At 30.1% G+C, this 15,000-nt stretch overlaps 3 protein-coding genes across 3 annotated transcripts; 2 read left to right on the top strand and 1 right to left on the bottom strand.

Moving 5' to 3' along the window:
• LOC107609693 (phosphoinositide phospholipase C 6) lies at positions 820-4,203 on the top strand. The gene is made up of 9 exons (XM_016311710.2): positions 820-1,410; positions 1,500-1,696; positions 1,793-1,928; positions 2,004-2,231; positions 2,318-2,547; positions 2,638-2,755; positions 2,854-3,006; positions 3,094-3,180; positions 3,860-4,203. The coding sequence occupies exons 1-9, from the start codon at positions 1,027-1,029 to the stop codon at positions 4,148-4,150; spliced, it is 1,824 nt and encodes a 607-aa protein (XP_016167196.1). The 5' UTR covers positions 820-1,026; the 3' UTR covers positions 4,151-4,203.
• LOC107606649 lies at positions 5,783-6,523 on the bottom strand. Its single transcript, XM_016308688.1, has one exon. It carries the CDS (start codon positions 6,521-6,523, stop codon positions 5,783-5,785), a length of 741 nt encoding a protein of 246 aa, XP_016164174.1.
• LOC107606650 lies at positions 13,990-14,724 on the top strand. Its single transcript, XM_016308689.1, has one exon. The coding sequence runs from the start codon at positions 13,990-13,992 to the stop codon at positions 14,722-14,724; it is 735 nt and encodes a 244-aa protein (XP_016164175.1).

Genomic DNA, 15,000 nt, shown 5'->3' with positions numbered 1-15,000 from the left:
GCCTTTAGAGTATTAGGGGTGCAAATGAATGAGAATAAAACTTGAAAAGACAGTAACTTTTTAGAAATTTTACAGCATGTGAGTAAGTAGGGGTATTCCAACAACTAACGTCTCCTTTTAATTTATTAAATGCAAAAAAGTGTTCAATTATGAGTAGAGTTGTTAAACTTTATGAATCTCTGCACAATTTTTTTTTTTGAAAAGAAAATATCGGTATATATATATATATTCTTCTTCGGTTTGCACTAACAAACTTTGTTCAGTTTGGCTAAACGCGGAACATGGCAACTTGAAATATATTAAACTTTTGGCTTGTTGTTGAGTGTTGACTTAGCTTTTGTAAAAGCATATCTAAAAGGGAAACTAAACAAATTAATAACCAAAAATAATGGTCATTAAAGTATGAACATTTTCTGCTGTGTTTCTACTAACTTCTCACGCAAAATTTTCATTGGATTTGTGTGAATTTTTATATAGTTTTTTTTTATTGAACTTTAAATCTTTAAGTTGTAAAATATTTAAAATCATGTTATAAAACTATTCCTTTTAAATTTTTAATATGATAGAAGAAAATATATGAATAGATATATCTCTAACAAGTTGAATTAGTCGGATCAAAAATGCTATTTGTACGTTAAAGTCGGCCATTAAAATTAGTCACTAATGTATTTGTGTATAAATACATGTGTAATTTAATTTATTTTCAATGTATATTTATATTTCAACATGTATTTTATACTGTAGTTAACTTTGATGGCCGATTTTAGTGTACATGTAGCATAACTCTAGCCGGATTTATATTAATAGCAGATAATGAGCCAATAGGCTTGAGAAACAAAAATAGAAGGCTTGCCTGTATAAGTTGATTTCATGGAAGTTGAAACAATGATATCTCAGCAAAGACTTAGATTCTGCTTAGAAAGTTCTTGCTTTTGTTTCACTAACTATAAAATGCATGCTTTGATCCTAATCTCTCTCAAAATATGAGCCGCTTTTGAGGAACACATTGAGATTTTGAAGAAAGGGATGGGCAATAGCATGGTGACTTACACCAAATACAAAAGCTTCTTGTTCTTTATCAAAAAGTACAAGGAAACTCAGCATGTTCCACCTCATGACCTCAAGGATGCATTCTCCGAGTTCGCCGGAGGAGCCTCCCACATGTCTGCGGAGCAGCTCCTCCGGTTCTTGGTGGAGCACCAAGGCGAACAAGGCTGCACCTTATCCGATTCGGAGAAAATCCTTGAGAAAATTTTAAGATTGAAAAGGCCGCCGACGCAGGAGGAGGAGGAGGAAGAGTTACTAGAAAGTGTTGATGTTGATAATCAACAAAGAAAGCAAGAGATAACACTTGATGACTTGTTCCATTTCTTGCTTCTTGATGAATCCAATGGACCCTTGAAAGCCGAGGTAAGGTCTATTTGGGTCGTTTGATTCATGTAACCGAGACTAAACCATTCTTGAAATAATAAGTAACCATTCTTGATTGTTCTTGACAGGTACACCATGATATGAGTGCTCCATTGTCTCATTATTTCATATACTCAGGACACAATTCCTACCTAACAGGGAATCAAATAAGCAGTGATTGCAGTGAAGAACCAATCATAATGGCCTTGAAGCGCGGCGTGCGAGTAATCGAGCTAGATTTATGGCCAACTGCAAATAAAGATGACATCAAAGTAGATCATGGATGGTACTATAAGCTATCACAATCAAAATCTCTTTTCTTACATGATCTTAATTGTTGAGAATGTAAGAAACTAATTCATTTGATTATTGTTTTTTTCAGGACACTAACGAATCCTGTTTCAGCTATCAAATGCCTTGAATCCATAAAGGAATATGCTTTTTTTGCATCTGAGTATCCAGTGATCATAACTATAGAAGATCATTTAACAAAAGATCTTAGAGATAAATTTGCAGAGGTATGCATTTGAAGCTTTTCTTTTATTATTATTCTTTAAATTCTTATAATTTCATTTCTTTTTTGTTTCTTGCAGATGGCAACTCAGATTTTTGGAGAAGTGCTTTTCAAACCTGAAACAGGTTGTTTGAAAGAATTTCCTTCACCGGAATCACTGAAAAACAGGATAGTTATATCCACCAAGCCTCCAAAAGAAAGCTTCGAGGCGAATCGAATCAAGGACAATGGAAACTCTTCTCCTATGCAAAATGGAAGTGATTCATCTGAGGAAGAAACATGGGGAAAAGATTCCCCAGATTCCATGGTGAGAATTTATCTAAGATTTACTTAAATAATGATACAAGCCATTGTGTTCTAAATTCTAATGTTACTTCATTCTTCATGTTTCAGCAAAATGAAAGTGATGGTGATAATGAAGGAGATAACAATTCATGTGAATGTGACAAGAAATCATACCAACAATTTTCACCTGATTACAAAAGCTTAATCACAATTCAGAATAGAAAATTAAAGGGTAGTTTGAAGGATAAACTGAACCCTGATGGTGATCTTAGACGCCTTAGTTGGAGTGAGAAGACCCTTCTAAAGGCCTTAGAATCTCATGGAACAGACATTGTTAGGTACACACAAATTTTCATCACATCACATTCTATTACATGTATTTTATGAAAATTTCGTACATTCTTATTTCGAACTGTTATATTTTTCAGGTTCACCCAGAAAAATATATTAAGGGTATATCCAAGCGCGATGCGAGTCAAATCCACAAATTTTAAACCACATATTGGGTGGATTTATGGTGCTCAAATGGTTGCATTCAATATGCAGGTTAGGAAACTATTTATGGTTGAGGCTAAATATTTTCAGTTGAAGAACTTAAAATGAGATTACTAATATATGTTATGTTAAAATTTTGAATATAACAGGGGCATGGAAAACAACTATGGTTGATGCAAGGGATGTTCAGAGCAAATGGAGGATGTGGTTATGTGAAAAAGCCTCAAATTCTAATGCAGAAACATCAGTGTGACAATGATTATGATCCTAAAGTTAAAATGCCAGTGAAGAAGACATTGAAGGTAAGCATATATCAGCTATCACTACTATGTATACTATCAAATTTCTTTTGTTATATATTGAGATTGATCATGATATCTTAATAACAGGTAAAAGTGTACCTGGGGAATGGATGGAACTTAGATTTCAGTCCTACACACTTTGATAAGTGTTCTCCCCCTGATTTTTTTGTAAAGGTCAGTTCTAATGCATAAGTTATGTTTAGTCTTATTCTTGTAACGTTAATTTAGATAGTGTTCAAAAGTTTTTCTAGGACATAAATACAGAAACAGTAGATATAAAAATACATTTGATAACTAAGACAAGAAAGAAATTCGTATAGTTGTTTTCATGTGAAATTAATAATTAATAGTTGAATATTATTAGGTGAATGGATATGTTAAACTAACAATTTAGTCACCAAAAAAAAAAAACTAACAATTTCATATGCAAACAACTGTTTGTGAATCTCCATCTTGTTAAGATAGAGATTCACAGAGTTGTTTTTATATAAAGTTGATAGTTGAGTATTGTTAAATAACTTAACATGTTTGACTAAATTGTTATCTAACAGTTATTATGAACTTTATATGAAAACAAATGTATTGAATCTCCACCTTAGAATATTTTAAAGTGGAGATTCATATGAAATTGATAATCGAAACTGTAAGATAATTTTACATGTTTGATTATATCGTTATCTAACCGTTTCCATCTTTTAACTTTACATGAATACATTTATACGCGGTTGTTTTAACGTGAAACTAATAGTTAGTACCCCTTAGATGATTTTACTTGCTGAAATTACTATCAAACACACTTTACTAGTGTTTTATTATGGAAGTAGTTTTAGAATTGAAGGGGGTTGTGTGACAGATTTGTACGGTTGGAGTTGGAGCTGATTGTTGGAAGAAGAAAACAAAGGTAATAATGGACAAGTGGTTCCCTGTTTGGGAAGAAGAGTTTGAATTCCCATTAACGGTTCCAGAGCTTGCTTTGCTGAGAATACAAGTGAAAGACAAAGATCAAGGCAAAGATGATTTTGCTGGCCAAACATGCTTGCCAGTTTCAGAGCTTAAGCTTGGATTTCGTTCTGTTCCTTTGTATGACACAAAGGGAGACAAGTTCAACCATGTAAAGTTGTTAATGCGCTTTCAATTTCAATGAATTGTATACATATATATTAATCAATCATTTTCATTGGATAAGTTACCATTCTCTGATCTAAATCCTCCTATTCCTAATATTTCTAAACTTAAGCTTTGGTTGAAATCAAAATAAGCTTTTTGGACTATTAAATGGTTTCATTTATCTTTTCTTTAATATTAAAATTATAAATTGTTGATTAATCTATTAACAATTACTCAATTCTATCATTAGAATAATTTATTAATATGATTGATTATCAATTTTTTCATTGTTTTTGTTCATTGTTTATCCATCTACTTAATATCCAATTTTTTTTACTGTTTATCCATCTCTTTAATATCCAATATTTGTTCATTATTAATTGATAATCACGGTTTGCGAAAGAGATCCAATCGATTTTTTCATGGTAGTGTTTAGAAAACAATCCATTGTTTTGATTACAAAATCAAGATTAGTCTCTAATTTTCCAATTCTTTGTTTTGATTCTTTATTCATGTAATTGATTGTATAATGAAAAAATATTTTTTTTATCTTTTAGTAATGGATTTTTTTCTGAAATAAAATAAAAAATTTATTATTTTTCAAAACCCAATTTTTCAATTTTAATTCCCTAAATACGATTTTTTTATATACAGCAAGGCGAACTTCACTTCAAATTCTAAAAAAATAGCTAACTCAAATTATTAATTTTTACAATAGACAATGACAACCATTATAAGAGTACACAAGAGTACACATGAATAAGTCTTATTTTTATTGAAAAAATAATATTTTTTTAATTTATAATGAAAAAATTCTTGTTAAATACCCGTGTATCTATGTATTTCTCAAGTTGCTTTGAATAAAGAAACCCCACATGCTGTGAAAAATTCAATCAATTGTGTATCAATTCAAATAGATTGAAGTTTAGGAAACTTGAATTTCAATCGATTAGTTTGTGCATCCAATCAATTGAATTTCTAACAAACACGATTTTTCCAATCCAATATGTATGTAACAGATGCGTGATAAAATTACGATCGATTAAGATTGCAAAATATTTATTACGATTAATGGAAGATCTAATTTGTTATTGTTTTAGTTTTTTATTATTAATAAACATGATAGATGAATGATAAAATAATAATTTATAAAATAAATATTTAACCGTTATTAAAAAATTTAAAAAATATGTTTTGTTATGAAGCTATTTAATGATATAAACGTTCTGGAACTATAGTCAGTAATAATAAGGATGAATATATCCCAAGTATAATTTAAAACATTTGATCTTAGAAAGTTGAATTCAAAAGACAATGGCCAATTGATCTTTCTTGTTTTGCTCATGCAGAGACCTTTTTTGTAATAGTTTATTAAGATAATTAATTATAACATGACAAATTAACCAATTCTTATTAGTTGTTTATGTAAAGTTAATTTACAGTGACTGATTTAACAAAACAACTATTAGAATTATACTTTAAGGCTGGAGATTTATCCTATCTTAAGAAAATTACTATTTATTCACATCTTAACAATTAGGATAATAATGCTACATAATTATTAAAACAAATTAAAGAAGCCTAGGGAACACTAAAAAAGAAAGGTTCCTTCAAGTGGTAAGCCGGGTAATTAAGTGGAATATATTATGGTGAAGAACTGAAGATGAACCTATTCGTCATGTATCTGTGAGTTTGGAAATATGCTACAGCGGCATAACGGGCAAGAATAGGGCGATTGCCGGTCGGCACAACGCCGGAGCCAACGGAATATGCAGCTTTCATGGAAAACATGCGAGCAATTTGTGCGAACAACTTCTGCACTTGAATCTTGAATACTATGGCCAAACTCTTCCAAGCAAATGGCGCATTGTTGTTCAGCATCATCTTCTTGATTATCAATTCTGGGTCTCTCCAACAGATTCACGAGTTGTGCCAGTTCAGGAACGTTTTGACGAAGATCATCATTATAGAAATCAGAATCTTCGACAACAATGTGCGTGGTAACATAAAGGTTCACAACAATCTCCGGCATGGTGGAGTCACACCCTTCATGGCTTCGAATCGTTCTTGCGGTTTCGCCCATTGCAGGTAAAATTTGGTCCAATATCTGACGGGATATAGGCAATGAAGAGAAGACGTCATGTAAGAATGCGGCGTTTTCTCCATTGAGATCTGTGAACGGAGTACAATTACATAGGATATCGGAAGGAACCAAGAACGCTTCATTGGCCAGAGTTGTATAAGAAAAGTCAACCTCAGAGTCAGAGGTTGGACTTGTGGGTTGAGTAATTTGGATCAATTCTTTGGTGAAACTGAAGATGATGGAGAAGCAATCGTCGAAACAGAACTCTTGTGGTATGCTTGGATCTTCAATGGAATTGATTTCCCATGAAAAAGAGGTGAATTCCATTGCAAGGTGGTGAAAGTAACTGGTTTAGGATTTCGATGTTTTGTACTCTATGGCCATGTAATATTTATAGAGTTTGTGAGTTTTTTTAACCAAAAGAAAATTCTGTTTTATTAATGCATCCAATCTTTATCTTAATCTATAGATGGTTTTAAATATGGTTTTGATTTGTTAGTTGTTACTAATTGATATTTCTCGTACATCTTAAATTGTTAAAAAGATTTGAGAATATGTTAGAGAATCAAATCTTAATAAATTTGAAAATTGGATTGAAATTATTGTTGCTTTGGAATTTAAAAATTATTATTGTTTTAATTGTATTAAAGTTTACATTTTGAATTTACTCTTAAAAAGTTAAAATATTTTATACTGAATTTTAAAAAACTAAAATATCCTTTTAGAATAATTTTAAAAATATTAAAAAACAAGAGGTTAATTTGTTAATTTCTAAAAAAAAGCCTTTCCCAATGCATCGTTAAGCTTGAAATCGACACAATGCACTTAACTTCTACCCAATTTATAACCGCCAAAATTTTTAGTTTTAACTTTTAAGAATTAACTAATGGCCGTTGTAAATGCCCAATATTTTTTTTTTTTTTGCTGAACATGTAATTAATATTTACGTGTTTGCTTGAGAAATGAATAAAAAATTAATGAAAAAAGTAGATAAGATAAAATAACTAAAATAGATCGATTTTTGTTGGCTATGAAAGACAAAATAAAATCCTTGCTATTTTTTATATAGTCATTTAATTATATTTGTTCGTTTAGATAATTATTTACGTAATGAATGTAAAAAAAGTTATTTTTTTAATTACAATACATAATTAAATAAATGTAAAAAAATTTTAAACTAATAGTGCATCAAAATTAAATTAAAAAATATATAAAAATTTAATTATTAAAAAAAGAGATAAAAATAATTATAAATTAAGTTTCTATTATTTTATATTGATGGTAATCAGTGGCTAAGAGAAGGATGAGTTGAATCTTAACCCATTTTTGCTGAATATTAATTATTGTTTTTTCAAAGAAACTTTTAGGAGATATTTCTGTTTTTTGTCTCATAACAAGTCAAGAGACATTTTTTTTTGTCTCGTAATCGGTTAGGAGATATTTTTCAATTTTGTCTCCTACGCAACAGAAACAGAAATAGAGTAGAAGAAAAAGAGAGAATCACACCCAGAAGTATCCTGGTTTAGCTGCTAAGTGTAATGCAGCCTACATCCAGTTTCCATCACAACAGTGACGGAATTTTACTATAATCATCAGATTACATACACTAATTCTTCCCTAAGAACTACCCATTCCTATTTGGGACAAGTTCAGAATCTATCCCCAAAACTGAATTTGACTTGGACAACTGCCAAACTTTTAACCGCAAAGTGCTAACCCAACTTGTAAAGGAATCCCCACATGATCATGAAACACAACCCAGATGTACAAAGGAACTCTTAGACATCTATGTCTTTTTCTTTAATTTTGCTCTTTTTGCCTTTTTTCTCTCACTGACTTTTTCTTACAAACCTCACTCTATTTGCCTTTTTTTCACCATGAGACTCAAACAGACAAAACTAAAGAAAAGAATACAAAATAAAACCCATTGAAGGAGAAGAACTCTGTTAGCTTAGGGTAGCTATGAGAACTCTGTGCTTTCTCTCCTTACTTCAACCCTTGGTCGTTCACCCTTATTATAGAAGGGGAAGCTTCCAACGTTAAAACCGGTTCAACCAAGTTACTAACATCTTCTCCAACACATAGCCAGTTTGGACAGAGAGAAGAAAGAGGAAAAACCGAAAGCAAATCAACATGCATATACCTCTCTCTCATCCCTTTTCATCAAGCTTCTTCAATTTGAGCCTTCCATCTTGACTTTGGCCCCAAGAATGAATTTCAACCCTTGATTCTCTGATCCTTGACAGCTCCAATCTTTCCATATTTGCTTCTTCCTCTCAGTAGCTCCCGTAGCTACCTTCTCTCTTGGATGAACAAAAATGGAACAGAGCTTTAGCCACAGAGATCTTTCTCTCTGACCGAGACCGATCCTTTACATTTTTGGCATGAGGATCTTGAAGTTTCTTCTTCACATCTTGTTTTCAATGACAAAGATCTTAACCACTTTTTGCTTCGGATCTTCTTTTTGCAAAGGTTATCACCCTAGCCTTTTGCTTCTTCCTAACTTTATTGCTTTTCTCTGATAACTTCTTCAATCTTCTTTCTCTGATGGAATTGACAACCGAAAACAAGAGAGAGAAGAGAGAAAAGAAAGAAAGCATTGAATGTAAGATTAAATGAAATTAAAATGTTACCAACATTTTTTAATAAGTGGAGTAACGTGTGGAGCCATCAATGTAATAATTAATTCAATTTTAATTTTCTCTTTCAGTTACCAATGCATGAATTTAATTAAATTAAAATTTGAATTCCATTTCACAAATGGGAGTAGGTAACTGAATAGAACATGCTCCTTTGCTTTTTTTTCAATTTTGGACCAAGACTTGTTGGTCTTTCAACAAAATTATTTTTGGCTGCACATTGATTTCCTGACCTAATTCATCTTGCTGTCCAATTAAATAATTGGACCACATTGCATGGAATTATTCTTACAAAGGCTGGATACTTTCTCATAATATTGGGTTTATGTGACTTTCGGCCCAATAATCAAAATCTGCATACTAAACAAAATCATTAAACAAACAATTGGAAGCAAAAATTAATAATTTTTTTTAATTAATAATGTTTGATCATCATCATATTTTAAGTTTTTCAAACTCAACATATATAAACATACTTTTATATACAGATTTAGTTTTTTTTGGGTATTTATATATAATTTTAGTTTCAAATTATAAATACTAATGTATCAATAAGCACTAACGTGCTAAATAATTCACTCTTTTTATTATTAAATGTGTATAAGAATAAATAAAAGTAAAATTAGTTAGGATGACAAATTATTTATAATTTAATTAAGATGTTTTAAGTTCAAGTTTTAAAACTAAAAAAATATTTTATTTATAAATTATATATAATGAATAGTATTTTAAGAATGAAAATGTTCACTAACTCTTTAATTTTTATATCTCTATATAATTAATAATATTTAACAAAATTTATTTTAGTATAATAAATATTACAACAAATAAATTTTCTAATTGAATGAGATATAATTAATATTTGAAAATTATAATGAGTAGTAGAATAATTGTTTAAAAGCATAAAAGTTAATTTTGATATGTTAAAATATGTATATTTTTTAGATAATTATTTACGTGATGAATGTAAAATGTAATTTTTTTAATTACAATACATAATTAAATAGATGCATAAAATTTTTAATCTGACAGTATATCAAAAATAAATTAAAATATTTCAAGAATGAAAGTGTTTACTAACTATTTTTAATTTTTATATCTCCATTATATTTTTAGTATAATTAACAATGCACAATAATATTTGTTTTAGTATATAGATATTTTTACCTTCACTTTTAAAATTTTTTAGATTTGTCACTGTTTATATAGTTATATCTATTAAGAGTAAATAATCATTTTTTATCATAAAAAATTGAAACACTCACAATACTAATCATAACTAATAATTTAAATTAATTTTATAATCATAAAAAATTTATTCCGCTTCACATTTTTAACCAAACGTGAATTTTTCACATTCATATATTAGTAATCTCATGCCTTTTGAATCTTGTATTCACTATCCACCTCCAAAATTTCACTAATAGCATCCATATAAAATTCAAAACTATTACCGAAACACACACAGTTGAGGCAATGCAAAATTCAAGTTCAAACCTTTTGAATATTACAAATTGACATCACACATTCATATATCACAGTACTAAAGTTAGGATCTTTCTAAACTAACAGCAATTAATAAAAAACATTTAAGTTAAAAATTAACAACAAACAAAAATTACTAAATTAACAATGAATAAAATACTGAAATTAACAATTTAATCAGAAATCAACAAATAATCTTATGTGTTTTTGTTTGTATTGTTGTGCCAATTTATAAGGCTTTACGTAGCCGAAATATAAATAAGGGATTAGTACGTAACAAAAATTATCAAATAAAAATCAACGCCTTTGAATATTTAAATCGCTAGAATTGGAATGCCTTTATATATATTATCAATCGGTATGCATCTGATGAAATAGCTCTCTTATAAACCCACACGATCAAATGAAAGTTTAGCTTGGTGGTTTGTTTCAACAAACCATTTGTAACCTAATTAGTAAAATATTTGTAACATTTTCAAATTAAAGCAAATCATTACTAAATTGAAAATTCAGCAAAAATAATTTTTGCTCTAACTTAAAAAACAAAAACAATGAAAAAAAAAGAGTAGAAGCAGGCACCAACAAGAACACAGCAAAAGTGATGATGGAAAGGCGATGACGAATACTTTGAAGGCAAATTAATGCAATAACAACGATTGAGATGGGAACGTACAAGCTCTGAATTGTCAGCGATGGTGATTACACCGGCAACGCTCACAAACGATGAACGCTGGTGAAGAGCGACAACGTCCGTTGGATTAGAGGAGAATCGACTTCACCATTGATGAAGGACTTTTACTCTGTGCGCGAAACCTTTTTTTTCTTCAATTTGGTACCAACTCCTTCACGGGTGAGTGATTAGTTTAGTAAATAAGTGTTGTATTATTAAATTAAAATAAAATAAGGGTTAAGTACGATTTTGGTCTTGAAGGTAGGGGTTGAAAATTATTTTCGTCCCTAACTTTTTTTTGCTTACAAAATCGTCCCTAAGATTTAATTTAGTTTTAAAATTATCATTTTTACCAAAATTTTAACTTTTATTACCAAATTACCCCTAATTAAAAAATATAAAATAAAAAAGGAAAAAAAAAACGAGTTAAAGGACTGGGGAACAGGGGAAGGGAATCACGCTAGGGAGAGGGATTTTAGGGAAGAAGAGGGGGAAGGAAAGGTGGGAAAGGGAATCTGCTGCCGCTGCTCCTCGCCGCCGCCGCTACTCATCGTTGTTCGGTCACTGGATCTCGCCACTACTCCTCGTCGTTCGGTCTTCGTCGCTGCTCCTCAACGTTGACGCCAGAATATCCGCGAGGGTGGACATCACGCACCGCTCGTCGTTTCTGCTTCTCCTCCTCGCTTGGTCGCCAGTCGTCGCTGCTCCTCGCCGGTCGCCGCTGCTCCTCGTCCTCCTCGCCAGTAACTCACCTCTGTTGTTGTTCTTTTGCTTCTGCTTCTACTTCTATTATGTTATTGATTCTAATTCCTTCTACTTCTATTATATTGTTGATTTCTGATTATGATTCTTTTATATTGTTGCTTCTAGTTGCTTCTGCTTCTGGTTGATTACATTGTTTCATTGTTGTTGTTGTTCTGCTTCTACTTCTGGTTGATTACATTGTTTTATTGTTTCATTATACAGATTTGTTGATCCGTTATCCATTTTTTTAATGTTTATTACATTATTTCATTGTTGTTGCTTCTGGTTTTGGTTCTGCTTCTACTTTATTTTGGGGAAGAAGTATTTTGTTCCGAATGACGATTTTAAAATTAAGTTAAACCTTAGGGACGATCTTGTAAGCAAAAAAGGTTAGGAACGAAAAAAATTTTCAACCCCTACTTTAGGAACCAAAATCGTACTTAACCCATAAAATAATGACACATATATAGGATAATGAATAGCTACATAAGAAGCCAAACTAATGGCAAATTTAAAAAATTGACGTTAGATTAAAAAGGTCAAACGAGATAAATCTTTCATGGTTACAAAATTAATTTAAATTATTAATCATGGCCAGTATTGTCAGCGCCTCAATTTTTTATGGTAAAAAATGACGATTTACTCTTAATAGATATAATTATATAAGGCTGTGCAAGGATTTTATTTTGTCTTTCATAGCCAACAAAAATCTATTTTAGTTATTTTATCTTATCTTTTTTTTCATTAATTTTTTATTCATTTCTCAAGCAAACATGTAAATATTAATTACATGTTCAGCAAAAAAAAGGAAAAAGTTTGGTAACCAAAATTTTTCAGCCATAATCAGCTAAAACTTTCCATATTTTACTTCATTTATATCACTTAATAACATTTTTATTTTTTACTTCACTCTCTTATCATTCTACTTATCACCGTTCATTCTACTTATCACCGTTCTTATCAAATCTGCTAATTAATGATATTAATTAGAAAATCATATCCCTTTTTATTAGGCACTATTGTAATCAATACTTAATATTCCTTTTTATAATTTGATTTTTATATATAAAAATATAATAAAAATTAATAATAATTATATTTAAGAACGGTAATTATAATATCAATTACATTAAATAATTGCAATTGATTCTTTGTCCGTTATGGTATTTATCATCAATTATTTAAACTATATTTTATTATGTAGTTCAAATTATTTTACATATATACTAATAAATCATGATTCAAAATATTTTAATATTTTATTTTTGAAGACATTATACATTTAAATTAACGTATAATTTTTTAAATCACCGTCTTTGATAATTTAAAAATTTATTTCATGTTTTTCAAAGTGAAAATGATTTATTTTAATTCACGAGATTTTTTTTAATTAAAAATATAAGAATTTGAAATTTTTATTTGGAAGAAAAAAATTATACAATTATAAATACATGTAATAATAATGAAGGAGAAATTTTCGCAATCTGATTCACATTAAATTTAGAATTAACTTTTAGTATAATTAAATAAGGAAAGATAATTAATGATAAAAAGAAATTAATTGCGTCAATTAAATTAGGAGAGTGATTCACACTCTCTTATAAATATAAATACTATTAGTCATATACCTTTATTTATTATCTATAATATTTTAGTTACATAGCATTGATATTGGGCATTTACAACGGCCATTAGTTAATCCTTAAAAGTTAAAACTAAAAATTTTGGCGGTTATAAATTGGGTAGAAGTTAAGTGCATTGTGTTGATTTCAAGCTTAATGATGCATTGGGAAAGGCCTTTTTTTTTAGAAATTAACAAATTAACCTCTTGTTTTTTAATATTTTTAAAATTATTCTAAAAGGATATTTTAGTTTTTTAAAATTCAGTATAAAAATATTTTAACTTTTTTAAGAGTAAATTCAAAATGTAAACTTTAATACAATTAAAACAATAATAATTTTTAAATTCCAAAACAACAATAATTTCAATCCAATTTTCAAACATATTAAGATTTGATTCTCTAACATATTCTCAAATCTTTTTAATAATTTAAGATCTACGAGAAATATCAATTAGTAACAACTAACAAATCAAAACCATATTTAAAACCATCTATAGATTAAGATAAAGATTGGATTCATTAATAAAACAGAATTTTCTTTTGGTTAAAAAAACTCACAAACTCTATAAAAACTACATGGCCATAGGATTAAAAACATTAAAATCCTAAACCAGTTACTTTCACCACCTTGCAATGGAATTCACCTCTTTTTCATGGGCAATCAATTCCATTGAAGATCCAAGCATACCACAAGACTTGTGTTTCGACGATTGCTTCTCCATCATCTTCAGTTTCACCAAAGAATTGATCCAAATTACTCAACCCACAAGTCCAACCTCTGAGGTTGACTTTTCTTCTACAACTGTGGCCAATGAAGCGTTCTTGGTTCCTTCAGATATCCTGTGTAATTGTACTCCGTTCACAGACCTCAATGGAGAAAACACCGCATTCTTGCATGAAGTCTTCTCTTCATTGCCTATATCCCATCAGATATTGGACCAAATTTTACCAGCAATGGGCGAAACCGCAAGAACGATTCGAAGCCATGAAGGGTGTGACTCCACCATGCTGGAGATTGTTGTGAACCTTTATGTTACTACGCACATTGTTGTCGAAGATTCTGATTTCTATAACGATGATCTTCGTCAAAACGTTCCTGAACTGGCACAACTCGTGAATCTGTTGGAGAGAACCAGAATTGATAAGCAAGATGATGATGCTGAAGAACAATGCGCCATTTGCTTGGAAGAGTTTGATTATAGTATTGAAGATTCAAGTGTAGAAGTTGTTCGCACAAATTGCTCGCATGTTTTCCATGAACGCTGCATATTCCGTTGGCTCCGGCGTTGTGCCGACCGGCAATCGCCCTATTCTTGCCCGTTATGCCGCTGTAGCATATTTCCAAACTCACAGATACATGACGAATAGGTTCATCTTCAGTTCTTCACCATAATATATTCCACTTAATTACCCGGCTTACCACTTGAAGGAACCTTTCTTTTTTAGTGTTCCTTAGGCTTCTTTAATTTGTTTTAATAATTATGTAGCATTATTATCCTAATTGTTAAGATGTGAATAAATAGTAATTTTCTTAAGATAGGATAAATCTCCAACCTTAAAGTAAAATTCTAATAGTTGTTTTGTTAAATCAGTCACTGTAAATTAACTTTACACAAACAGCTAATAAGAATGTCTCTGCATGAG

This window comes from Arachis ipaensis, chromosome B07 (assembly GCF_000816755.2).
Source record: "Arachis ipaensis cultivar K30076 chromosome B07, Araip1.1, whole genome shotgun sequence".
Classification (NCBI taxonomy): Eukaryota; Viridiplantae; Streptophyta; class Magnoliopsida; order Fabales; family Fabaceae; genus Arachis; species Arachis ipaensis.
The sequence above is the reverse complement of the archived record's forward strand: the minus strand, read 5'-3'. Positions and strand labels throughout refer to the sequence as shown.